The sequence below is a fragment of the Caretta caretta genome, chromosome 2 (assembly GCF_965140235.1).
Source record: "Caretta caretta isolate rCarCar2 chromosome 2, rCarCar1.hap1, whole genome shotgun sequence".
In the NCBI taxonomy this organism is placed as follows: Eukaryota; Metazoa; Chordata; order Testudines; family Cheloniidae; genus Caretta; species Caretta caretta.
This window is the reverse complement of record NC_134207.1, coordinates 146,223,474-146,251,372: the sequence shown is the minus strand read 5'-3', so window position 1 is coordinate 146,251,372 and position 27,899 is coordinate 146,223,474. Positions and strand designations below refer to the sequence as shown.

Genomic DNA, 27,899 nt, shown 5'->3' with positions numbered 1-27,899 from the left:
TATTTCTGGGAACGTCCTGATATAGTCTGATGTTGTACTGGTGTAATTGAAGGTAGAATTTGATCTTGCCATTAGAATTTAATTAACAATTATGCTGATATTGAAGAAAGAAGTAGAACCCTATACTCTCTCATAGCTATTTTGGATTTATAGCAATGACAAATGTCAGAAAAATAATTTTGTCAATTAAGTAAGCAGATTTGACTCTGAAACAAGAAGATTGCTGAATAAGTAAGCAGATTTGACTCTGAAACAAGAAGATTGCTGAATAATTAACAATCTGCCATTTTTAAGAGTAAAGCTACAACAGAAGGTCAGCAGAGAGTGCTATATATCTCTATAGATATTCTACATTATCAGTTCTCTGACAAAGTTTAATGACCTAAAATTTGTCTGGGCTTCTTTGCTTGATAGTTTATCTTGTTTGCAATTGAACACTAGATCATTTGATTATTAATGATTCTGTTATAATTTTAATTTTCTAGTTGTCTTTCTTTTTTTTTTTTTTTTTGAATACTGCAGACCTCAAGTCTTGGTTTTGTTGAATTTGGACTCGGAACAGGTGGTTAAACACCCTAGATTGCTTTCTTTCACCTCTCAGTTGAAGGCTGGTAAAGGATTGACTATTGTGGGCTCTGTACTACAGGGAATCTACTTGGACAAATACATAGAAGCTCAAAAAGCTGAAGAGGTATGCAAAAGGCAACTTGCAAATACTTACAGGTTCTGTTTAGATTCAAGTTCAATGAAATGGTGCCAGGATTTTCTGAAGAATTAGCATTTTGCATCAATATGGGCTGCTGTAAAGCATTTAAGCAAGGTTAAGTTTTGACTCAAAAAATTTAATGCTTTTATATACTAAAATGAGCTTAGTGATTGGAATCAAATTATGAAAATTCTTTATAAAATTTAGAAGGATATTATTATATCTAGCTATTATTCTGCTAGTTTTCTTAGGATAAATCCAAAGTAGGATCAGGAGGGCTCAGTGGTCTCCCATATGGAGTGGTAAAACACATTCACATAGTGGTTCATATAGAGTGGCTGACTCTAAAAAATGTATTTATTTCAGTGATCACCTTTAAAAACTGGATAATGTTATTGCAATACTACCTCCGCTTTAGCATAGGGAATGCCTAGAAAATTCCTTGCTAATATTTAATTAAAAAAGCAATTTAAAAGGTTTTGAAGATGCTTTCATGAGCTTGTCTACACTGTGCATTGGTGTGCACCAGGTAGGATGTAAATTCTAGTGCGCATCAACATGTCTCTAACTGGCTGTGTCGACCCTACTGGTACACACTAAAAGTTGCCTAGTGCACACTGATGTCCTGTTTTATACAGTTCTACACGAGTGCACAGAAGGGAATTTCTAGTATGCACCAGCAGGTCTATGCAGCCAGTTAGTGAGAGACATGCTGTTGCATGCTAGACTGTACACCCCAGCTGGTGAACACTACCTTACTATGTAGACAAGCCCCTGTATCTTAGTGTGATACTGACTTTATCACAATTACTACTTTCCTATTCCTACATGAAGTATTCTGGTGAGCTGATATCACACTGTTTAGTGTTAACCACTGTAGGAGAGTTGTAAGTCAGATTACCTTTTACTATGCCATTCAAATATTGCTCTACGAAAAATATGTATGTATCTTATTTGGCCATGGAACAGTCCTAATATTTTACTTGGTTAAAACATACAGTTGAAATCAAACTCTTTATATAACAGTTTTTAAAATGCCTTTTTTACAAAATGAAGAAAACTGACTAATCTGGTAGATCTTTGAAGTGACCAGGTCTTCATTCCTTAGGTCATTATAATCTTCCTAATGTAATAGGAAGTGATATTGTCATTCTGGTTGTGAAACCTAAGGAAGTAGAAGGATATAAGTTGGCTGTGAACAGGGTCATCAAGCAGGGGCACCGGAACAGGAGGGCCGGGGGCCATGGCCCTCTCACTTTTCACCACGAGACCCCACCCCCTTCCCATCCTCTTCCCCCCCAAGCTCCCATCTCCCTAGTAGGCCAGCAGCTGATGGAGCCCAGCCGGGAAGCCCGGGCAGTTGTGGTCCGCATTGGTTCCCCACAGCTGCCGCATGGCTCTTATCCCAACCCGGCTCCAGCTGAGGGGTGGGGCCTTGGAACCACAGCCCAGCCATAGTAAGAACCATGTGGGCAGTTGTGGGGAGCTGGAGTGGACCATCCATCTTCCTGCAGTGCAAGGGGCCCAAGAGCAGCCTGGAGGATTTGCACTGTCTCCCCACAGCTGCCCGTGCAGCTCTTACTATGGCCGGGCTGTGGCTCCAGGCCCCACCCCTTGGCCGGAGCCAGGTCAGGATAAGAGCTGCACGGGCAGCTGTGGGGAGCTGGGTCCCTCCACCTGCCCTGGCAAGGGGCCCAGGGGGCAGGGACATGGGCAGGGGGCTGCTTCGGCCGACCCTGACCCCAAGTGGGGCAAGGCCAGGCTCCCTAGCCCCACTCCGGCTTCTGGCTTGGCCAGGGGCGGGGCCTCCGGGGGACAAGGAGGGGCACTAGGGGAAGGGGCAGCATCTTGGGGAAAGAGGATAGCCAGGAGTATTGCTTGTAGCATTTTGATTGTGGGATGGCATTTACAGTTTCTTGGATGACTGTGCTTATGGCAGTCCAGGCTAATACTGTGTCATCCAGGAGCGTGCCAAGTGCATAGAATTTATTTTTCACTGTGACAGAGTACTTGTTAGCAAGTGCTGAGTCTTCACAGATGCATTGTGCCTTATGTATCATAACAGGCATGCTCTTATGTTGAAACCAGGGAGTAATTGCATTTTAGCAACAAGGAGATGATGGTCATTATTTGCCAGGGGTTCTGCACCTCTGTAGACCCACTATGCCCTTATTATACCCTAATTCCGGACCAAGTTGTGGTCCAGCTCCTTCCTCATCCAGCCATTGTTAGATAGCCAGGATCCCAAGTACCTGAACCAACTGCTGGTGATGACAATATTGTGAGAAGAGCAAAAGGAGAGTAATCGTCTAGAGTTATCATTTATAGTTCCCGAGCAAAATGGCCCAAGAAAAATTTTGAAGACATTTCTGGGGCAACTTGGTGAGAAGTTCATATCTCTGAGTATAATAAATTTGTCATGCAAAGGAATGAATTGTGTCACTGCTGCTAGTTGCTGATAGAATTCATCTTTATTAACATCTGTAGTTTCCTCGGTGGGAGTGTAGGCTACAATGATGGACAGCTGCCCATGGTGATGCCTCAACCTGGCATATAGCAGTCAATCAGAAATAGAGTGCTACATTGTGTAATATCTCTCCCTGAAAAATGACTGCTTCTTTCAGAATGAATGATAATGGGAAAAGTTGTACCTCAGGGTTTGAATATCCCTGCTGTATTGTAGCTTCATGAAGGGTCCTATTTGTAGACCCATGTTAATGTATCACTAATTTAATTGAATAATAAAGGCATAAATAATTTCCATGAGGTTGGCATATAAAAGAAAAGGTTGCAGCCTTCTTGCCAGGTACAAGCAGAAAAAGCACCCTTGGTAGTGGATGCTACCTGGACTTCCATGAGCAACCAAGAATTTAACATGATCCCCCTGGTTATAAACTTAATAAACAGCAAGTACTCTGTCCTTTAACTGATATAGCTGATCTCTACCAGTTCTTCCAGTTGGCTTCCTTTTCCTGCAGTAGAACCTCAGAGTTATGAACACCTTGGGAATGCAGGTTGTTCATGATTCTGAAATCTTTTTAACTCTGAACAAAATGTTGTGGTTGTTCTTTCAAAAGTTTACAACTGATCATTGATCTAATACAGCTTTGAAGCAGAAGAAAAATGCTGCTTAACCATCTCAATTCAAATGAAACAAGCACAGAAACAGTTTCCTTACCTTGTCAAATCTTTTTTAACTTTCCCTTTATTTTTAGTAGTTTACATTTAACACAGTACTGTACTGTGTTTGGTTTATTTATTTTTTGTTTCTGTTGCTGCCTGATTGCATACTTCTGGCTCCAAATGAGGTGTGTGGTTGACTGGCCAGTTAGTAACTAAGGTTCTACTGTATTTGTATTACATTTGATTTTATCTAAGTTCAGTTTGTTAGCTAATTCTCATCCCTGGTCCCAGTTTCGGCTAGAATTATAAAATTATTAAACTTCAGTGGCTGGGTCCAATGAATTTGAGGCATAGAGCTGTGGGTGTGTTTTACATCCTAGAGCAGGGATGGGCAAACTACAGCGCTCGGCCAGGGGGCTGGCTTTTGGCAGCACCAAGCGGCGCGGCCTTGCTCCAGAGCTCTAGCCGGGGCACAGGGTTGGGGGCCGAACCACGTGGCTCTTGGAAGCCGCGGTATGGCCCTGCTCCAGCTCCTACACTCTCCAATGGGAGCTGCAGGGGCGGTGCCTGTGGATGGGGCAGCGTGCAGAACTTCTTGGCCGCGCGCGCTGCCACATAGGAGCCGGAGAAGGGACATGCCAGTGCTTCCAGGAGCTGCTTGAGGTAAGCACCACTTGGAGCCTGCACCCCCGAGCCTCTTCCCACACCCCAACCCCCTGTCCCAGCCTTGATCCCCCTCCCACTGTCCAAACCCCTTGATCCCAGCCCGGAGCATTCTCCTGCACCCCAAACCCCTCATCCCCAGCCCCACCCCAGAGCCCGCACCCCAACCCCAATTTTGTGAGCATTCATGGTCCACCATACAATTTCTATTCCCTGATGTGGCCCTCGGGCCAAAAATGTTTGCCCACCCCTGTCCTAGAGGCATCACAATTCACACATAACAGCCTCATGTACATATTGAACAAGAAAGATGACAGAATAAAAAAAAACACCATGGAACTCTGCATGAGGGTGTTGTTGGAGTAGATGAGCAATTGCTCAATATCACTCTACCTTCTGGAACCTATCAGAAACAAAGCCACTGAAGCAATTCTGTCTACCCCTTCCGAGGTTCCAGGGCATGTCAAGAATAATTAATGGCCAATGGTATCAAAGACAATGTACTTCATTCAGTGTGATCCCCCTTTTAATTTTTCTTTCAATTTTTCCCCCTCTGAATAAAGATCAAAGTAAAAGACCAAAGGGGCCATCTGTCAGTCGAGAATAGATGGGGCTCAGAAGTGCTCTGGCCATACTCCTTTTATTGCAGGCATGCCCAGTATGCTGGAGCTGGTTCTGTAGAAGCCAATAATGTTTACTTGCCAGCTGAGAGCTCCCCAACACTGGAAATTCTTTGAAGCTGCAACCAATTAAACTTAGGTTTTCTCTACACTAGCACTTTTTTTGGCAAAACTTTTGTCATTCAGTGGTGTGAAAAAACCACCTCCCTGACTGACAAGTTTAACTGACAAAAGCACCGGTGTGGACAATGCTATGTCGGCAGGAGAGCATCTCCCACTGACATAGCTACCGCTGCTTGTTGGGTGTGATTTGATTATGCTGGCAGGAGAGCTCTCTCGCCAGGATAGAGCAGCTACACAGGAGACCTTACAGAGGCACAGCTGCGGCAGTACAGCTGTGCCACTATAAGGTCCGTAGTGTAGACATAGCCGTAGCAATTTATTTTGAATGAGCATGACAGTCTGGATTTTAATAAAATATATTCTACTTATAGATTCAAATAGGTATTGGCACATTTTTCAGGTAAATACAGGTACTTCCTTGTGGTCTCTTTTAGGTGAACTGACCTGATTAATTTGTGTCTCAGTATTAAGGAGTAAATCTAATTTTCAGATAAAGGAGGTGATAATTATCTCAGTAATTGGATTTCTTTCTGTGTAGGCTCATGGGTTTCATTATTCTTTGTCCCCTCTCATTTTTTCTTAATCTAATTTGATAACTTTGTTTTGCGATTTGATAGCTGAATCTAAATTTTCATGGAAGGAGTTCAAAGAGCTTATCTTCAAAATTAATTGTAACAAGGTACTGATTAAGATTTTTTTGGATTTTCTTCTAACTGAGATAACTTTGGGGGTCTATAATACAATGATGATAGAATAATGTCATTCAAAAAGAAATTCAATTACTGAGCTTATTGCCATATTTCAGAAACTCTAGGGGTTCATAAATCTTATTAAATGAAGGCTTCCACCCAGAACAACAGATTCATTTCTTTTAAAATATCTTAGTAAAAGCTATATGAAACTGAATTGATTTATCAATATGAAGATTGTAGTTTTAATGAATTTATTCAGTTTAATGCATTTTATTTTTCTCTTTAAAAGAAAATTTGATCTATAACAGTGTTTCTCAACCTGGTAGGTTAGGACCTCTATAAGGAGCACAGGGCAGAAGAGAGGAACATTGGGAACACTACCCTGGTCATTATCCATGATATGATCATATTAAACTACTAGAATAGTACAAAAATTAAGTATGGATATCACTTCTGGTTTTTTATTTTAACCAATAAATACTGATAAAATACCCCTGATATAGATAGATAAAATATGAAATCTGTACTTGTCCAATAAACACTGCAGAAGATCCAGAAATGGTAGATTATATCTATGGATGTACAGCTTGTCTACAGAGCAGTAGTATACAGGAGTATGATTATTAAAGTACATTAATATGTTGGCAAAGCACAGACCGTGCTTTTTCACACAAGGGAATATTACAAAGAGATTAATTATTACAGTAACATATACTGTATATTGTAGTATTATACGGTGTATAATATACATTATTCATTACAGTATATACAAAGAAATAGCCCTAAACTCCTGATTTTTGACATCTATATAAAATTCAAAAATTGCTAAAAATAACCCTCCCCAAAACAGGATGAATAAACCCAGAAAAACAGAAGCTCTAAGTATGGCATAGCACATAGCATTTGTCTGATTATTTACTGACAATAAAACAGCTCAAAGTTTTCTTTTAAAAAGTCATTGCTTTGTCATAACCTGGGAGAATTTGAAGCCAGATATAAAAATAACAATTTTAGGGAAGACTTGCTTAACTTGCATTCCTAAAATACTCTCAGTATTTGTCAAACTTACAGAAGTATTCTCTGTAGGCACCTGTCCTGTGCTCTGAGTACCTATCCCATAAATTAAAATATACAACAGTATAGAATGTAAAGGACAAATAATACACATACAAATAAATATTCACTAGACTATTATTTCACAAATGGTGCATTGCGGGAAAGTCTAGATGGGTTTTGTCTGCCACGAATGCCTCAGCCCCATGCTCTCACTTCCTGCTGGCAGCAGCACACAGGAAGCATTTCTGGGGCACGGGTAGGGCAGGATAGGCTGCTGAGTGTTCATTTGCTGGCTCCAGCCACTTCTCCCACACTGACAGGTTTCAGAGTAGCAGCCGTGTTAGTCTGTATTCACAATAAGAAAAGGAGTACTTGTGGCACCTTAGAGACTAACCAATTTATTTGAGCATAAGCTTTCGTGAGCTCCAGCTCACTTCATCGGATGCATTCAGTGGAAAATACAGTGAGGAGATTTATATACACACAGAACATGAAAAAATGGGTGTTATCATACACACTGTAAAGAGAGTGATCACTTAAGATGAGCTATTACCAGCAGGAGAGTGGCGGGGAGGGGGAAGAAAACCTTTTGTAGTGATAATCAAGGTGGGCCATTTCCAGCAGTTAACAAGAATGTCTGAGGAACAGTTGGGAGGGGAGGGGGATAAACATGGGAAAATAGTTTTACTTTGTGTCATGACTCATCCACTCCCAGTCTCTATTCAAGCCTGAGTTTGAATCCAGTTTGCAAATTAATTCCAATTCAGCAGTCTCTCGTTGGAGTCTGTTTTTGAAGTCTTTTTGTTGTGATATTGCGAATATTAGGTCAGAGATCGAGTGACCAGAGAGATTGAAGTGTTCTCCGACAGTGGACGCGTTATTCCTTGACTTTAGCAAGGGTCGGTCCTGGGGCCGGTTTTGTTCAATATCTTCATTAATGATCTGGAGGATGGAGTGGATTTCACCCTCAGCAAGTTTGAAGATGACCCTAAACTGGGAGGAGAGGTAGATATGCTGGAGGGTAGGGATAGGATACAGAGGGACCTAGACAGATTAGAGGATTGGGCCAAAAGAAATCTGATGAGGTTCAACAAGGACAAGTGCAGAGTCCTGCACTTAGGACGGAAGAATCCCATGCACTGCTACAGACTAGGGACCGAGTGGCTCGGCAGCAGTTCTGCAGAAAAGGACCTAGGGGTTACAGTGGATGAGAAGCTGGTTATGAGTCAACAGTGTGCCCTTGTTTCCAAGAAGGCCAATGGCATTTTGGGATGTATAAGTAGGGGCATTGCCAGCAGATCAAGGGACATGATCGTTCCCCTCTATTCGACATTGGTGAGGCCTCATCTGGAGTACTGTGTCCAGTTTTGGGTTCCACACTACAAGAAGGATGTGAAGAAATTGGAAAGCATCCAGCGGAGGGCGACAAAAATAATTAGGGGACTGGAACACATGACTTATGAGGAGAGGCTGAGGGAACTGGGATTGTTTAGTCTGTGGAAGAGAAGAATGAGGGGGGATTTGATAGCTGTTTTCAACTACCTGAAAGGGGGTTCCAAAGAGGATGGATCTAGACTGTTCTCAGTGGTAGCAGATGACAGAACAAGGAGTAATGGTCTCAAGTTGCAGTGCAGGAGGTTTAGGTTGGATATTAGGAAAAACTTTTTCACTAGGAGGGTGGTGAAGCACTGGAATGGGTTACCTAGGGAGGTGGTGGAATCTCCTTCCTTAGAGGTTTTTAAGGTCAGGCTTGACAAAGCCCCGGCTGGGATGATTTAGTTGTGGATTCGTCCTTCTTTGAGCAGGGGGTTGGACTAGATGACCTCCTGAGGTCCCTTCCAACCCTGATATTCTATGATTCTGTGATTCATAGGCCTTAGGCCTACTATGCCACTGGACTTCTATCAGTTTAAAATCTCCCAGATTCGCTTCAGTAGCCTCCAGGAGATTGAGCCTGATTCGGGGAGACTCACGGCCATGCCGAGAGGGTTGGCAACTGTAATCAGCCACCTGGGAGTGATTGCAGCCCAGCCATAGGGAGAGAGAAGGGCCAGCTAGGACTGCAATAGGGAAGGGGTAGGAATGGGACAGCAATAGCAAGAGGGCTGGGAGAGCTGAGCAGGGGGCTTGGGCTGGGAAGGGTGGAGCAGGAGGCAGGGGATGGGTAATAGTGGATCCTCAAAAAAGATAAAATGAAGTTGGAAGGTCACCTTAGTAAGACGTTTGGGAACCACTGCACTTGACTCATTCAGCCTTCAGCCCATCCCTGCTTATGAAGCACAAGAAAAAGAGTGAGCTTTGTAACATACCTACAAGCTAGCAAAGTAGACTATGCCAGATCAAGGTCAGGAGTGCATTCCAAAGTTGAGGAAACTTCATGGAGGACACCCTGCCAACAGACTCTCTGTCATTTAATCAAGTGGGCTCCAGCTGAAGTGCCTGTGCTGATCTCAGTTGTGACAATATGACAAGGGGGGAAGAGGTGATCTCTCAGGTGACTAAATCCAAAACTATTGAGGGCTTGATAGATCAAAACTGATTCCTTGAATTCTACCCAGAAGCTTATTAGAAGCCAGTGTAGATCCTAGATCTTAGAATGCCTGTTTAATGTGTTTCCAACATGTAACTGCTGAATAAATTAATCACAGCATTCTACATTAGCCTACACTTCTTATAGTTCTAAGGGACAGCCTAATGTACAGTGCATGATAGTTGTAGTCTAATATTGAGGTGACAAAAACATGGATAATTATGACAAGGACCTCTTCTCATGAGGCACAGATGGAAAAATCTCTCTTGGCCACATCAAGGAGCAGAGTAGAATCTAATAACACACCCAAATTTATGCAGATATGTTATTGAGGCAGTGTGCCCTTTATTTATAAGAGATGCCATAATAAATTCCTCAAAGTCTTTCAGCAGCTTTTCCCAGCCCACCAACAATATCTCTTATCTTGTCTGGATTAAGTTTCAGACAGTAAATGGAGACTCACTCCAGACATAGATCAAGAAGCCCCAATCCAAGCTCCAGTTTCATTTTAACACTCGGTAATTAATTCCATATCTCCAGCTGGGGCAGTTTTGGAGACTTAGAGCTGATTGCTATTGACATGCTGAATGCCTTTACAGCCCATTCATCCTTATTAAGCCTCCCAGCAAACTCATATACACATTAAACAAGAGCTATGACAATATAGACCCTGTGGCACTGCTTGGGAGAAGATATTCTGAGCAAAAGAACAATTACAATTAACCTTTGTTAAGATAAGAATGGAACAGCTCCAGTGAAGCTTCACTCACTTGTGCTATCATGTGCAAACAATTTAAGAAAAGCATGGTCTGAAAAACTGCTAACAATAATAATCAGCACAAACACATTGGTTTTTATCCATTGCTAGAAGTTAATACAACTAGTGCAGTTTCTACTCCATGTCCACAACTCAGTTGACTTTGATGTGAGGACTCTTAAAGCCCTCAGATTTGCACTGCTACAGCCTTCTCAATGACCTTCCTCGGAGGTTGGATACTGGTCAATAGATAACCAAATTGTCAATACCAGAAGTTGCTTTCTTGAGCATTGGCCTCACAACAGTTTCTTAAAGAGCTCCTGGCATCCTTCTCCATTTTCCAGAAATTCTGGCTATCTCAACCTATAATGGACCCAGTACCTCCCTACAGGCCTTCACCAGCCAACAAGGTTATGCAAACCATAGCCCACACCAAGCATTACTTATTATGAAATACTGGGCAAAGTGACTCAAACACTGTGTTACTCATATTCCATTCCCCCTTAAGAAACAAAGACTTCTGTGTGCACAGAGTGATTTTAAAACGTGGGTTTTACAGTTATCATAGCACCTTGTTCATTCATTGGGTTGAGAGAGTAAAACAATGTTCCTTGATGTCATATTCCAGTGTATAGCATCTTATTGTTACTTTAGTGCAACGATTAACTATGGTATTTATAGTTATTTCCTTTAATATATTCCCACATGTCATCTTCAATTTCTTATTTTTAATAGAATATTAAATCCTTAATGGGGGTAGAAAAGACCAAAGGATTTTGCCAGATCGTGGTATCTCCCAGTTTTAGAGATGGAATGTCCCATTTGATTCAGTCTGCTGGTCTGGGAGGGATGACACATAATACAGTCCTGATGGCCTGGCCACAGTCATGGAAACAGACCGATAATCCTTTCTCATGGAAAAATTTTGTTGGTATGTATTCTCTTAGTTTTATTTATGCCATTTTAATGAAAATATATAATGGTAATGTATTTTAAATGTTATTTTGTAAACTTGTTACCTGGAAAAACAAATGTCAGAGATTTATATGTAGTTCTACTGTAAGACCTACTCAAAATAGTGGGCTAATATTAGTCCCATTGAGGTCAATGAAAACTGGTGGGTGCTCAGCACTTTTGAAAATCAACACACTTTATTTAGATGTCAAAATATGGACTTCAAAGCCTAACTTTAGGCTCCTATTTTTGACAGTTTTGACATAAATAATTATAAAATTGGCCCCTTATTCAAGAAATTTACTTCTTGTGTGCATTCAAATTCTTACAAAATTCTTTTATCAGCCTTTACTCCTTTTAGCCTGCTGAGCCAATACAAATAAGAAGGCAAAGCAAATGGATTCTGTTCTTTCTTGTGCATTATTATTTGAATTGATTATTAAATTCTAGAGCTGGCAAAAAATATTTTTTTTTTCAGTAAATAAAATGCATATTCTTTATTGGAGCATTTCTAAGCAAAACAATACTTTGATTTAAAATAAAAAATTGTAATTTTCTTTTTGATTCAAGTTACAAAATATATTTTTTAAAACATTTTTTCTCTTTCTTTCCCATTTTTTGCCACTGAATGAATGATGTGGGTTCACTTTTTCCTCTTTTCTTCTTTTCTCATTTTGCAGCTCTGTAAACTTTTCAAATTGGAGAAATTTTGAGAAGTTAGAGAAGAAAAAGAAAAAAAAGAGAGGAAAAAGTGTCAGGGGGAACTTGAACATTATTCATTGTATTGTACCACATGACAAAAGGAGAGAAAAATGGGGGGGGAAAAGAGGGCAAAATTAAAATATGAAATTTCAAAAAAAAAAGATCAAAAATTCTAATAAAACCAAATTTTCAGTTAGAAACTAAACAAAAAGTTTAATTTAATTTTGTTCTGAAATTTCCACTCTAAAATTTTTGGTCAAAAATATTTTCTTAACAAAAATGTTTCAATAAAAGCCCATTTTTTTAACCAGCTCTACTACGTTCCAATCTGTTACATCAATGAAAATGTATTTAAGGCCATGGTATTGCTCACATCACCAGACACACGATTTAAGGACAGTGGGATTGCATGTGGCTACTGAGGGTTACATTTGGCTTACATAACCTTTTATTACAGGTGGTGATTAGTGTAAAGGATCTTTTATCTCAGAACCTAGATTCTACTGTTTTCTTTAAAATAAAAAAAAATTGTTGTTATTAACATATAATTAAAATATAATCATTCAAATTATACAAATATTTATCCTTATTAATACTAACTGTATAAATTCACATTTCAACACACGTATTATAAATCTTTTTCATAACATATCTCACCTTCTAATTCCACCTAATATGAATGAAGAAAGTCTCAAGCCTCTAACCAGGGATCACACAAATATCATGTTGGAAGTTCTAGTCTGTAGTCAGTTACACATGTTGTCCAAATATGAACAGTTACTGAGATTACCACATGAAATCTTTCATAAATGTTTGCCTTCTTCTATTGTTTTTCCTCTGTAAATCATGTAAGTTATCATTAAATCGTACATACGTCTCTTTTTATGTAATGTAATTGCAGTCGTTTCGGTCCCAGGATATTAGAGAGACATGGTGGGTGAGGTAAAGTCTTTTACTGGGGCAGCTTCGGTTGGTGAGAGAAAGCTTTTCTTCTTCAGGTCTGGGAGTACCTGTGCTGTGTGGCTCAAATAGTGCTGTGTGGCTCAAAAGCTTCTCTCTCACCAACAGAAGTTATTCCAATAAAAGACGTTACCTCACCCATATTGTCCTCCTTATGCAAATCATGTGCCCTGCTTCACTTCTGCTTATTTCTCTACATTTGTTTCCTTTAAAAGATCCATTTGTGTTTGGTCCACTTCTTATAATTGTCTATATATTTATTTTGTTCAAACTCCAAAAATGGTAATAACATTATTAAATCTGTTTGATTTAATATAAAGCTCATTTTTCCATTGCAATATTTTCTTGTACTTTTTCTCCGTGACATTAATGTTGAGGATTGCCTGCTGTCACACTGTTTGTGGCTCCTGAGTGGCTCATGACAGTCAGGGCAGACTGTCAAAAACAGGGCAGACACCCCAGATTGGTGGTGTGTTCTACAATTAGTTTTCACCAAGTCAGTTACAATGTGAACTCCTGGATCACTATAACAGTTTTAACATGGAGTCACAGACAGTCCCCTGAGGGTACGTCTACACTACGGAATAAGGTCGAATTTATAGAAGTCGGTTTTTTAGAAATCGGTTTTATATATTCGAGTGTGTGTGTCCCCACAGAAAATGCTCTAAGTGCATTAAGTGCATTAACTCGGCGGAGCGCTTCCACAGTACCGAGGCTAGAGTCGACTTCCGGAGCGTTGCACTGTGGGTAGCTATCCCACAGTTCCCGCAGTCTCCGCTGCCCATTGGAATTCTGGGTTGAGATCTCAATGCCTGATGGGGCTAAACCATTGTCGCGGGTGGTTCTGGGTACATATCGTCAGGCCCCCGTTCCCTCCCTCCCTCCGTGAAAGCAAGGGCAGACAATCATTTCGCGCCTTTTTTCCTGAGTTACCTGTGCAGACGCCATACCACTGCAAGCATGGAGCCCGCTCAGGTAACCGTCACCCTATGTCTCCCGGGTGCTGGCAGACGCGGTACGGCATTGCTACACAGTAGCAGCAACCCGTTGCCTTGTGGCAGCAGACGGTACAGTACGACTGGTAGCCGTCATCGTCATGTCCGAGGTGCTCCTGGCCACGTCGGCTGGGAGCGCCTGGGCAGACATGGGCGCAGGGACTAAATTTGGAGTGACTTGACCAGGTCATTCTCTTTAGTCCTGCAGTCAGTCCTATTGAACCGTCTTATGGTGAGCGGGCAGGCGATACGGACTGCTAGCAGTCGTACTGTACCATCTTCTGCCGAGCAGCCATGAGATGTGGATGGCATGCAGTCCTTCTGCACCGTCTGCTGCCAGCCAAAGATATAAAAGATAGATGGAGTGGATCAAAACAAGAAATAGACCAGATTTGTTTTGTACTCATTTGCTTCCCCCCCTCCCCTGTCTAGGGGACTCATTCTTCTAGATCACACTGCAGTCACTCACAGAGAAGGTGCAGCGAGGTAAATCTAGCCATGTATCAATCAGAGGCCAGGCTAACCTTCTTGTTCCAAAAAGGACAATAACTTAGGTGCACCATTTCTTATTGGAACCCTCCGTGAAGTCCTGCCTGAAATACTCCTTGATGTAAAGCCACCCCCTTTGTTGATTTTAGCTCCCTGAAGCCAACCCTGTAAGCCGTGTCCTCAGTCGCCCCTCCCGGCGTCAGAGCAACGGCAAACAATCGGGCATCTGAGAGTGCTGTCCAGAGCAGTCACAATGGAGCACTCTGATGGGGCTAAAACATTGTCGCGGGTGGTTCTGGGTACGTATCGTCAGGCCCCCGTTCCCTCCCTCCCTCCGTGAAAGCAAGGGCAGACAATCATTTCGCGCCTTTTTTCCTGAGTTACCTGTGCAGACGCCATACCACGGCAAGCATGGAGCCCGCTCAGGTAACCATCACCCTATGTCTCCTGGGTGCTGGCAGATGCGGTACGGCTTTGCTGCACAGTAGCAGCAACCCATTGCCTTCTGGCAGCAGACGGTGCAATACGACTGGTAGTTGTCCTCGTCGTGTCCGAGGTGCTCCTGGCCACGTCGGCTGGGAGCGCCTGGGCAGACATGGGCGCAGGGACTAAATTTGGAGTGACTTGACCAGGTCATTCTCTTTAGTCCTGCAGTCAGTCCTATTGAACCGTCTTATGGTGAGCGGGCAGGCGATACGGACTGCTAGCAGTCGTACTGTACCATCTTCTGCCAGGGAGGCAAGAGATGAGGATTGCTAGTAGTCGTATTGTACCATCTTCTGCCAGGCAGGCAAGAGATGAGGATGGCTAGCAGTCGTACTGTACCATCTTCTGCCGAGCAGCCATGAGATGTGGATGGCATGCAGTCCTTCTGCACCGTCTGCTGCCAGCCAAAGATGTAAAAGATAGATGGAGTGGGTCAAAACAAGAAATAGACCAGATTTGTTTTGTACTCATTTCTAGGGGACTCATTCCTCTAGGTCACACTGCAGTCAGTCACAGAGAAGGTGCAGCGAGGTAAATCTAGCCATGTATCAATCAGAGGCCAGGCTAACCTCCTTGTTCCAATAAGAACGATAACTTAGGTGCACCATTTCTTATTGGAACCCTCCGTGAAGTCCTGCCTGAAATACTCCTTGATGTACAGGCACCCCCTTTGTTGATTTTAGCTCCCTGAAGCCAACCCTGTAAGCCGTGTCGTCAGTCGCCCCTCCCTCCGTCAGAGCAATGGCAGACAATCGTTCCGCGCCTTTTTTCTGTGCGGACGCCATACCAAGGCAAGCATGGAGGCCGCTCAGCTCACTTTGGCAATTAGGAGCACATTAAACACCACACGCATTATCCAGCAGTATATGCAGCACCAGAACCTGGCAAAGCGATACCGAGCGAGGAGGCGACGTCAGCGTGGTCACGTGAGTGATCAGGACATGGACACAGATTTCTCTGAAAGCATGGGCCCTGCCAATGCATGCATCATGGTGCTAATGGGGCAGGTTCATGCTGTGGAACGCCGATTCTGGGCTTGGGAAACAAGCACAGACTGGTGGGACCGCATAGTGTTGCAGGTCTGGGACGATTCCCAGTGGCTGTGAAACTTTCGCATGCGTAAGGGCACTTTCATGGAACTTTGTGACTTGCTTTCCCCTGCCCTGAGGCGCATGAATACCAAGATGAGAGCAGCCCTCACAGTTGAGAAGCGAGTGGTGATAGCCCTGTGGAAGCTTGCAACGCCAGACAGCTACCGGTCAGTTGGGAATCAAATTGGAGTGGGCAAATCTACTGTGGGGGCTGCTGTGATGCAAGTAGCCCACGCAATCAAAGATCTGCTGATATCAAGGGTAGTGACCCTGGGAAATGTGCAGGTCATAGTGGATGGCTTTGCTGCAATGGGATTCCCTAACTGTGGTGGGGCCATAGACGGAACCCATATCCCTATCTTGGCACCGGAGCACCAAGCCGCCGAGTACATAAACCGCAAGGGGTACTTTTCGATAGTGCTGCAAGCTCTGGTGGATCACAAGGGACGTTTCACCAACATCAACGTGGGATGGCCGGGAAAGGTGCATGATGCTCGCATCTTCAGGAACTCTGGTCTGTTTCAAAAGCTGCAGGAAGGGACTTTATTCCCAGACCAGAAAATAACTGTTGGGGATGTTGAAATGCCTATATGTATCCTTGGGGACCCAGCCTACCCCTTAATGCCATGGCTCATGAAGCCGTACACAGGCAGCCTGGACAGTAGTCAGGAGCTGTTCAACTACAGGCTGAGCAAGTGCAGAATGGTGGTAGAATGTGCATTTGGACGTTTAAAGGCGCGCTGGCGCAGTTTACTGACTCGCTTAGACCTCAGCGAAACCAATATTCCCACTGTTATTACTGCTTGCTGTGTGCTCCACAATATCTGTGAGAGTAAGGGGGAGACGTTTATGGCGGGGTGGGAGGTTGAGGCAAATCGCCTGGCTGCTGGTTACGCGCAGCCAGACACCGGGGCGGTTAGAAGAGCACAGGAGGGCGTGGTACGCATCAGAGAAGCTTTGAAAACCAGTTTCATGACTGGCCAGGCTACGGTGTGAAAGTTCTGTTTGTTTCTCCTTGATGAAACCCCCCGCCCCTTGGTTCACTCTACTTCCCTGTAAGCTAACCACCCGCCCCATCTCCCTTCAATCACCGCTTGCAGAGGCAATAAAGTCATTGTTGCTTCACATTCATGCATTCTTTATTCATTCATCACACAAATAGGGGGATGACTACCAAGGTAGCCCAGGAGGGGTGGTGGAGGAGGGAAGGAAAATGCCACACAGCACTTTAAGCACAGCACTTTAAAAGTTTACAACTTTAAAATTTATTGAATGACAGCCTTCTTTTTTTTGGGCAATCCTCTGTGGTGGAGTGGCTGGTTGGCCGGAGGCCCCCCCACCGCGTTCTTGGGCGTCTGGGTGTGGAGGCTATGGAACTTGGGGAGGAGGGCGGTTGGTTACAGAGGGGCTGCAGTGGCAGTCTGTGCTCCAGCTGCCTTTGCTGCAGCTCAACCATGCACTGGAGCATACTGGTTTGGTCCTGCAGCAGCCTCAGCATTGAATCCTGCCTCCTCTCATCATGCTGCCGCCACATTTGAGCTTCAGCCCTCTCTTCAGCCCGCCACTTACTCTCTTCAGCCCACCACTTACTCTCTTCAGCCCGCCACCTCTCCTCCCGGTCATTTTGTGCTTTCCTACACTCTGACATTATTTGCCTCCACGCATTCGTCTGTGCTCTGTCAGTGTGGGAGGACAGCATGAGCTCGGAGAACATTTCATCGCAAGTGCGTTTTTTTTTCTTTCTAAGCTTCACTAGCCTCTGGGAAGGAGAAGATCCTGTGATCATTGAAACACATGCAGCTGGTGGAGAAAAAAAAAGGGACAGCGGTATTTAAAAAGACACATTTTATGAAACACTCTTTCAGGGTAAACCTTGCTGTTAACATTACATACATAGCACATGTGCTTTCGTTACAAGGTCGCATTTTGCCTCCTCCCACCGCGTGACTACCCCGTCAACCTTCCCCCCTCCCTGTGGCTAACAGCGGGGAACATTTCTGTTTAGCCACAGGCAAATAGCCCAGCAGGAATGGGCTCCTCTGAGTGTCCCCTGAAGAAAAGCACTCTATTTCAACCAGGTGACCATGAATTATATCTCACTCTCCTGAGGATAACACAGAGAGATAAAGAACGGATGTTGTTTGAATGCCAGCAAACATACACTGCAATGCTTTGTTCTACAATGATTCCCGAGTACGTGTTACTGGCCTGGAGTGGTAAAGTGTCCTACCATGAAGGATGCAATAAGGCTGCCCTCCCCAGAAACCTTTTGCAAAGGCTTTAGGACTACATCTAGGAGAACCGCAAATGCCAGGGCAAAGTAATCCTTTCACATGCTTGCTTTTAAACCATGTATAGTATTTTAAAAGGTACACTCACCAGAGGTCCCTTCTCCGCCTGCTGGGTCCAGGAGGCAGCCTTGGGTGGGTTCGGGGGGTACTGGCTCCAGATCTAGGGTGAGAAACAGTTCCTGGCTGTCGGGAAAACCGGTTTCTCCGCTTGCTTGCTGTGAGCTATCTACAACCTCCTCCTCATCATCATCTTCTTCGTCCCCAAAACCTGCTTCCGTATTGCCTCCATCTCCATTGAAGGAGTCAAACAACACGGCTGGGGTAGTGGTGGCTGAACCCCCTAAAATGGCATGCAGCTCATCATAGAAGCGGCATGTTTGGGGCTCTGACCCAGAGCGGCTGTTCGCCTCTCTGGTTTTCTGGTAGGCTTGCCTCAGCTCCTTCAGTTTCACGCGGCACTGCTTCGGGTCCCTGTTATGGCCTCTGTCCTTCATGCCCTGGGAGATTTTGACAAAGGTTTTGGCATTTCCAAAACTGGAACGGAGTTCTGATAGCACGGATTCCTCTCCCCAAACAGCGATCAGATCCCGTACCTCCCGTTCGGTCCATGCTGGAGCTCTTTTGCGATTCTGGGACTCCATCATGGTCACCTGTGCTGATGAGCTCTGCATGGTCACCTGCAGCTTGCCACGCTGGCCAAACAGGAAATGAGATTCAAAAGTTCGCGGTTCTTTTCCTGTCTACCTGGCCAGTGCATCTGAGTTGAGAGTGCTGTCCAGAGCGGTCATAATGGAGCACTCTGGGATAGCTCCCGGAGGCCAATACCATCGAATTGTGTCCACAGTACCCCAAATTTGAGCCGGCAACGTCGATTTAAGCGCTAATCCACTTGTCAGAGGTGGAGTAAGGAAATCGATTTTAAGAGCCCTTTAAGTCGAAATAAAGGGCTTCATTGTGTGGACGGGTGCAGGTTTACATCGATTTAACGCTGCTAAATTCGACCTAAAGTCCTAGTGTAGACCAGGGCTCAGACTCTTCAGTCTATCTTGCCACTCAATCAAACTAGACTTAGTGGTAAAAAATAGTCACTTACACCAAAAATCACACCATAGTCAGGTTGCTGCCAGTCTCAAGAGACCAGTCACTTACCCCAGATCAATTGGTACTCTAGATCTTACATCAAAAACAATGCCTGTAGCCAATCCTATAATAAACCATTTAAAGGTTTATTAAATAGGGAAAAGAAACGAGAGTTATTTTCAGGTTTAAGCAAGCAAACATATACACACAAATGAGTTATTACCTATATCCTAAGAGTGACAGAGTTGTAGTGATCTGTCAATTCAAAGTGTCTTTTAGGGTTGACCTAGGGATAACCCCATGGAGTTCTCTGCCTCAGTTTGGAGTCTCTGGCCCTGTCAGAGTTCAAATAGCAAAGAAAGAGATGGAAAATATTCCTGTGACTTTATTTCCTTCGTTCAGCTTCCAAGTCCACAGGAAGAGTTTCCTTGCCTTGCACATAGCATTTCTGAGGTGCAATAGGGCCATTAACCAATCCTTCATGTTTCGATGTTCCTTGATGGACCATCTAATTGTGATATTCCTGGATGGGTAAGGGGGACGATTCCAGTGCCTGGGTTCACAGCATCGGAGCAAACATTTTAAAAGTTATAAAAGCAAAACTTACATATTTTCTTATAACATGGAATACCAACATTACAACTGAGATTAATGCATGCAGCAACTTACAAGCATCTCAGAAGAGTCTAAACACTACATACATTCTTATAAAACTAAACCTATTTTGAACAAAACTAACATACATGTGAACTGGTCTTGTTATCCAGCACAATCTGGGGCACCCTGCCTATATCCTACAGAGGGCTCCAGGTGTGACCCAGTCAGTTTAGGCACCCCCACTCTTTTCTTTCCGAAGGCTCATGGCATAAGGCACCTACCCGTACGCACGGGGCTCAGGGAGAAACCTGGTCAGTTTAAGTACCCACCCTTACCCACGAGGCTCAGGGCTCTACAGGTCTGCGGAATCTTTTCCCAGTGAAAGAGCCTTACACAGCTGTGCTCTAAACATCTATTTGTTAGCAACACACACAGGATACATATGCCAAGCAAATCTATTGTGCTCACCACTCCCAATGTACAGACAAATTTCATCCGATGGCCAGTGAGGATCCACTTATCTGGGGGTTCCTGGCACCCGCACACATCACAGTCGTGCAGGGGATACTATATCTTGCAGCTTGTTGTTGTATTGCAGTAAAGAGTTGATTCCCAAAGAGCTTTGCTTTTCATTTACATTATATAGATAAAACTAGCTACCTCCTTCAAATTTACTAAACCTATCACATTATCCCACACCCTAACTAACAAAATTTTTAACCAATTACACACTGATGCAATCACATGCAATCCCACTGTCCTGTGTGTCATCCTTCCTAACCAAGTATTTGTATTTTATCTTTCATGTCCAAATTGAAACTTATTTGTGACCTTCTCTGTTTGTGCAGATGGTCAGCATAAATTCACTGGTCATAACTTACGTTATCTCTGTGCCATTTGTTGAGTCTCTCTGAATCCTTGCTAAAATTTCCCAGTGCCTGGGTATCTCTACTTTACAACCTTGGTGGTTATAACTCTTGTTAGGGACATTCGGTCCTTTATCAGCAACAGCAGCAGCAGCAGATTATCCTTTTTTTTTTTTTTTTTTACAATTCTAGTGGTGACCTCCCTGAGTTTCACACAAGACTGGTTTAATATGGGGGGATTGATTAGGTCTCTGGCCTACAATTACCCGCCGTGATGATGCTTTCACCCAAGCAGTCATCACTACCATGGGATACCCATGTTACATTAGTAGGTTACACTTCCTGGGTATGGTGAGCAACAGTGTTAGTTAATTCGCATGTTGGCCATCTTGTATCTTCCAGGTGATTCTTCTTACACATTCTGCCAATATCACCATGCGTAAAAGCAAAGCCAATTGGATTCCAATTATCACCACTATGGGGTGAATCATTGTATTAAAAGCTCCAGTAGCCATAGGCAACCATTCCAATAATGTTTCCCACCAAGGGTTATATTCTGTTTCAGCAATGGTTTTTAAAAGCTTGGTCCTTGTTGATTGTTGTGCTGCATCACTGCAGATTGTTCTTTAGTGCATTTTATATATTGGAAATGGTCTTGCAACACAGAGTGAATTAACAGTTATCAAACTAAGCTTATTTTCAGACCTATATTAACAAATCTTATATCACTAAATACATGGACATTGTACTGCAAATATTGTACAATCCAAAGGGGTACATACTATTCAAAATTACAATTGTTAACTTCACTAACATTACAAAAACATCTTATTACTTAAATATGTCATAAAACATACTTCATTATTATTTACAATAATTTCCAGACAATGTTTTCTAACACATATTACAGCCTTGACCTACATAAATTAAGCTGATTTTTGTTCTGTAAACACATTAAACATGCACCTTTGAGTGCACTTGGTTTTATCGTAAAAGTAACTCCTTCCTTGTTTGCAAGTTTTGGTCCTCACATACATATCCTAAATCTTCATGAGCTATACATTGGGATACATCTATGTTTTTTCATTGTTCATATTTTTGGTGGGTCCATGCATTAAAAAAGGGAAGATGGAGGATCCTGGGAACTACAGGCCAGTCAGCCTCACCTCAGTCCCTGGGAAAATCATGGAGCAGGTCCTCAAGGTATCAATTCTGAAGCACATAGATGAGAGGAAAGTGATCAGAACAGTCAGCATGGATTCACCAAGGGCAAGTCATGCCTGACTAATCTAATTGCCTTCTATGATGAGATAACTGGCTCTGTGGATGAGGGAAAAGTAGTGGACATGTTGTTCCTTGACTTTAGCAAAGCTTTTGCCACGGTCTCCCACAGTATTCTTGCCAGCAAGTTAAAGAAGTATGGGCTGGATGAATGGACTATAAGGTGGATAGAAAGTTGGCTAGATTGTCGGGCTCAATGGGTAGTGATCAATGGCTCCATGTCTAGTTGGCAGCCAGGATCAAGTGGAGTGCCTCAAGGGTCGGTCCCGGGGCCAGTTTTGTTCAATATGTTCATAAATGATCTGGATGATGGTGTGGATTGGACCCTCAGCAAGTTTGCAGATGACATGAAACTGGGAGGAGAGGTAGATATGCTGGAGGGTAGGGATAGGATACAGAGGGCCTAGATAAATTAGAGGATTGGGCCAAAAGAAATCTGATGAGGTTCAACAAGGACAAGTGCAGAGTCCTGCACTTAGGACGGAAGAATCCCTTGCACCGCTACAGACTAGGGACCGAATGGCTAGGCAGCAGTTCTGCAGAAAAGGACCAAAGGGTTACAGTGGACGGGAAGCTGGATATGAGTCAACAGTGTGCCCTTGTTGCCAAGAAGGTCAATGGCATTTTGGGATGTATAAGTAGGGGCATTGCCAGCAGATCAAGGGACGTGATCGTTCCCCTCTATTCAACATTGGTGAGGCCTCATTTGGAGTACTGTGTCCAGTTTTGGGCCCTACACTACAAGAAGGATGTGGAAAAATTGGAAAGAGTCCAGCGGAGGGCAACAAAAATGATTAGGGGACTGGAACACATGACTTATGAGGAGAGGCTGTGGGAACTGGGATTGTTTAGCCTGCGGAAGAGAAGAATGAGGGGGGATTTGATAGCTGCTTTCAACTACCTGAAAGGGGGTTCCAAAGAGGATGGATCTAGACTGTTCTCAGTGGTAGCAGATGACAGAACAAGGAGTAATGGTCTCAAGTTGCAGTGCGGGAGGTTTAGGTTGGATATTAGGAAAAACTTTTTCACTAGGAGGGTGGTGAAACACTGGAATGGGTTACCTAGGGAGATGGTGGAATCGTCTTTCTTAGAAGATTTTAAGGTCAGGCTTGACAAAGCCCTGGCTGGGATGATTTAGTTGGCAATTGGTCCTGCTTTGATATTCTATGATTCTATGATGGTCCACTGAATACATTACTAGGTAGTATCGGATATATATTAATAGTGTGGATAGGGTAGACAGATATTACATATGCTTGAATGGTCATTTATTTGATCCTTATAAAAAGTAAAGTTTACCAATTTTCACCAAGATGCCAGTTGTCTTTTTTCCTGAGTGATATTTTTTTCCACAACAACTTTTTATTTCCAAAGGCAACTTTTTTGTTGTTTTTTTTTGTTTTTCGCATGCCTTCTCAGATCATTTGGATGACTATTTGCTGACTCATTTCCTGGGCCTGTGTACAGGCTAATGCTAAGGATACATTTCCTTGTAGTGTCTCCGTAGTCACTGCTAAAAGTAATATTTTTTTTCACCTTGCTATTGCCATACTATCAGTATTTTAGAAAATAATTGTTGCCCCATTCCTAATTTTAACAAGGTTGCACTGAGGGGCTTTTCCAGTTCTTGTATTTCTGCTGTAACATAACTTAATTTATTTGCGAATACCTTTATGTTAATAGTATTCAGTATTCCAACTTCTAATCCCATTCCAAAGCAGTTTCCAATACACTCCTTGGGGTTCTTTTCCTTATGGATTTTACGACATACCATAATTTTAAACATGCTGCCTATCCCTTATGGAGAGTTTGTACATATGAGGCACATTGAGGTATAACCTTGGATACATTTAACTCAGTGAGATCCAGATCAATTTGTTTTAGAGATTGTATTGGTGTTACAATAACTCATTCCCTATGATTCAATTTTACCACATGTGGTCCATTCAATGGATGTCTTCTTGTTTTTTCATATATCAGCTTCAGTTGCAAGTACCTTAAAATACAATTGTACCTAAATGCTTTGCAACGTGTACTTACCTAGCTGGGTAGAAGCAGTATGAAACGTGGTCAGACACTGATTTCGTAAGTGAACTTTAGGCTGTTTTTAAAATATATTTACTGCCATGGGTTTCTTTGATCCATTCTGGGGGTTCCATTTTCCCTATATCCCTAGTATCCATTTGCCAAGGTTTATTTTTACAGTTCCCTTACACTCAAAATTGCTGCTCAGAGGGAATAGTCAGTGTATTGGGACTTTACTTCCAGATTTGAACCAATTTTAGGTTTATTGAATTCCCTTAATGCCCTGATGTCAATGTCCCTTCCTGCCTGCCAAACAAATTCAATAGCAGCTATATCTTCACTGGGCCTTTATTTTACTGCTCCTTATAGTAATTAGGAAAGGTGTTGTGATACCCTCCCTTTTTAATGCCCACCACAGTAATGCTAGCAACAAGACAAACAACACAAATCTTCACAATCTTCGTTGCGACAGTAGATGTGTAGTATTTTGGTTTGATCTTCTGCTGATGCCAGCTTTTTCTAAAGTACTGAAAGACAAAAAACATTTTTTGTACCCTCTTTCGGGGGAGGCAGATTATTGCTTAAAATACCCCTTCCTTTTACAAATCTCCTTGCTGATTACAGGCAAAATAAAGGAATTACCTCCATACTTTCCTGTGTTTTTGTTTTATAGGCAGGCCAGGTTTCAAGAGGTGGAGTGAATAGGAAACCAAGAAGTTCCAGAAAGCATCAGGGAATGTCAAAGTGTAGTTTGGGTGGGGGCCTGGAAAACAGTTCTGAATTTGCTGCAGGGGAGGGCAGGCATGCATTTGTTCTGATGGCAGTCTTATGAGGGACTTAAGCATTTCTGCTGCTCCATTACTTTTATCATTTGCTTAGTGGCATCCTTAACAAAGTCCTGGTTTTCTTTTCTGTCCCGCCTTTCAATTTCTCTCCACTCCCTGCATTCCCTTTTTTTCTGCATCAGAGTATTGCAGGACCTCCTGGAACATGTCCTCCTTGCTCCGTCTTGGCTGCTTTCTTATCTGACAGAGGTGCTTCGCTGATGTTTAGGGGGTTCCCCTGAAGGCCACATCTGCCGAAGCACAAGAAGCAACACACAGAAGCATAATTGTTAGTTCACACACAGGATTGAATCACTACAGTTCAGCATACTTCTTGTAACATACCAAGCACTTTCTCACTGTCCCTTGGCAAGCACACATCTCAGCAAACACCTGAGGCATGGGAAGTTTAGCCCAGGTGGGGAGAGGGAGCGAGACATTGTACCTGGGATAAACAGTAGTGGTGTTTATGAAAGAGTCGTGGTGCTGATGACTCGGGACAGTATTGTAAATTCTTGACCCCTTTTCCACAGGTGGGGGGTCATTGAAGCAGATATCTCACTCCTGAGGGCAACCAGGGAAACAAGGCTGTATCAGCTGCATGCTTTTGACTTCCAATCCGATCCCTATGCTGCTCACCTGTGTGCCCCTTTGGTTCCTGCACAAGTGATTGCAGAGTGACATGGAAAAGTTTTATTCAAGGGGGAAGGAACAGGGCAGCTCTGCCAAGGAACCTCCAGAGAGGATTGCTGAGTATTTCCAGGAAAGTTTCCTAGAGATCTCTCTGAAGGATTCCTGTGAAATCTCAGTGTGCATCAACACACTGTTTGTTTAGCTGCACACGGAATCGTCCAACAAACAGAAACACAGCTAGCCTTGTCCATTTCTATCTTTTCACCCATCCGGTAACTGAACACCATCAACTCAAAACAAACACTTACCAGGGGTCTCCTCTCCTGCTTCTTGTTCACCAGAGTGGGAGTGCCAGGACTGGCTAGACCACTCCAGAGTGGAGAACAGTTCTTGACTGATCTGACCACCTGGCGACCCCACCATGGGCTCCACAGTGTACTCTAACTCCACCTCCTCGGCCACGACCTAGTCCTCTGGGTTAGGTCCTCTTTCTACCACCTCAAGCCCTGCTGAAGTGTCCACGGTGCTGTTGGTAGTGGAGGTGGGGTCGCTGCCGAGGATAGCATCAACTCCTTAAAGAACCGGCAGGCCTTTGGCATAGCATCCTAGCAACGGTTTCCCTCACTTGCTTTCTGGTACACCTGCCTCAGCTCCTTTATCTTCTTTCTGCACTGCACCGTGTCCCTATGATACACTTTTTCACACAAGCCACAAGAAATCTTCCTGTAGGTATCGAAATTCCTAAGGCTGGATTGCAGCTGAGACTGGACAGCCTCCTCTCCCCAAATACTAAGCAGATCCAACAGCTCTGCATTGGTCCAAGCAGGAGACCATTTGCTGTGTGGAATTGCCATGATCAGCCGGGAAGATGCGATGTGAGCTCTCCACACTGATCAAACAGGAAGTGGAATTTCAAAAATTCGTGCGGCTTTAAAGGGGGAGAGGTGGAAGGTTGTTTAGCTGGCTGCAGGGCAGAGGACGGAGTTCAAACTGCTGACGAGAGTGGGCAGGATTGGCATTGTGAGACACCTCCTAGAGTTCATTTACAGCGGCAAAACCAAGGAGGGTATCTACACTGGCACTTTGCCGCTAAAATTTTGGCACAAAAACCCCTGTGTCTGTCATCAAAGTGGTTATATTTTGTCACCAAAACAAGTCAGTTTTGTTGTCAAAAGTGGCATTGCAATGTGTACACCTCCACTGTTTTGATGACAAAAGCTGCCTTTTGCCGACAAAATTGTACAGTGTAGACAAGGCCTTAGCTACCAAGTACAATCTCTGCAACACAGCTGCGTTAGTTTGCTGTTTCAAACCCCACATTTGTTCCTCCAGTGTCTATGGCTTTTGTTTGCCTGCCAAATGGATGGCAGGATTGCTCTTCTTTGCTGCAGTTAATTGTTCCTGGGCAACTCCGTGGGTTAATGCATTAACTTTAGATATTAACCCACTCACTCTCCATTTTTCACTTTGAAATTCTTTTTTTATCCACTCCCCTGGGATCAAGTTTTTATCCACTCCTGTCTCTTAAGATGGTCTGTTAACTCTGTTACCATCCACAATTCCTGCCATTCCCTTCTCAAGGGGGCATATGGCTCTTCTGGGAAGGCATTGGAGAGAGGGGTATGACCATCCTGGATCTGTCCCCTCAAGATCAGCCCAAATATTCCCACCCCAAGTATCATCCCAGGGGACTGAAGTACCCCCGGTGTCTGCACCTACTCCTCTCTTTACTGCTGCCACAATGCCTCTCTGAGCTCCCAACATATTTTCCAGCTTCTCTATCTGCTGTCTATCTCCGGTCACTGTTTGCATGGGCCTGATCCTGCTTTCCTCAGAGAACTGTTCCTTTCCATGGGCACGAGCCTTGTACCACTACCCATTTAGCAAGGAAGGTGGGCTCCCCAACCAGCCTCCACCGCTCCTGGTCCCCTTTCTTGGTGTCTGGGGTGGTAATTCTGCCATTAGGTTGCGAACCTCAGCTGGCAGAAGGATACCAGTATTCTGTCTGACCATTATGTTTGGCTCAATCAGTTCCATCCAAATGACCTAGGTTACCTGCATTCTTCACTAGTCTGATCTCCAGATAGGAGATTGTCAGTTCTTATATAAGCCTCCAACCTTGGCAAGAGTTGGCATCTGGCCTGCAAGTATCACACCTTGTTTTTCAAAAACAAATGATCTCACATCTACCTTCTCATAATAATTGCATTATCTCTGGGTCCTTCCCTGAGTTAACTTCCTTTGCACAATAAATTAATGGAATCACCATGGTTTCTGTTGGTAGCATAACTTTATTTATCTTGAAAATATCTATTCATATTCTCCTCCAAAATTCTGTTATCTTTGGACATTCCT

General features: G+C 43.5%; 2 protein-coding genes across 5 annotated transcripts in view; one reads left to right on the top strand and one right to left on the bottom strand.

Annotated features, from left to right (window-relative positions):
- Positions 1 to 27,899, top strand: part of SLC12A7 (solute carrier family 12 member 7) — a 339,376-nt gene that overhangs the window by 256,006 nt on the left and 55,471 nt on the right. For all 4 annotated transcript variants that reach the window (XM_048839506.2, XM_048839505.2, XM_075125474.1 and 1 more), the window contains 2 exons: positions 523 to 691; positions 11,006 to 11,201. In XM_048839506.2, coding sequence (XP_048695463.2) covers positions 523 to 691; positions 11,006 to 11,201 — 365 coding nt within the window. The remainder of the gene's footprint in view (positions 1 to 522; positions 692 to 11,005; positions 11,202 to 27,899) is intronic.
- LOC142070834 (uncharacterized) lies at positions 17,189 to 18,782 on the bottom strand. The gene is made up of 2 exons (XM_075124778.1): positions 18,327 to 18,782; positions 17,189 to 17,747 (listed from the first exon to the last, which is right to left on the bottom strand). Exons 1-2 carry the CDS (start codon positions 18,730 to 18,732, stop codon positions 17,206 to 17,208), a joined length of 948 nt encoding a protein of 315 aa, XP_074980879.1. The 5' UTR covers positions 18,733 to 18,782; the 3' UTR covers positions 17,189 to 17,205.

Excerpts from the sequence above, each read along its gene's own strand:
- LOC142070834 (XM_075124778.1), bottom strand. The coding sequence starts at position 18,732 with ATGAAGGACAGAGGCCATAACAGGGACCCGAAGCAGTGCCGCGTGAAA. Across the intron at positions 17,748-18,326 it reads AGGCGGAGAAGGGACCTCTG|CTGCATGTGTTTCAATGATC; the intron begins GTGAGTGTACCT and ends TTTCTCCACCAG.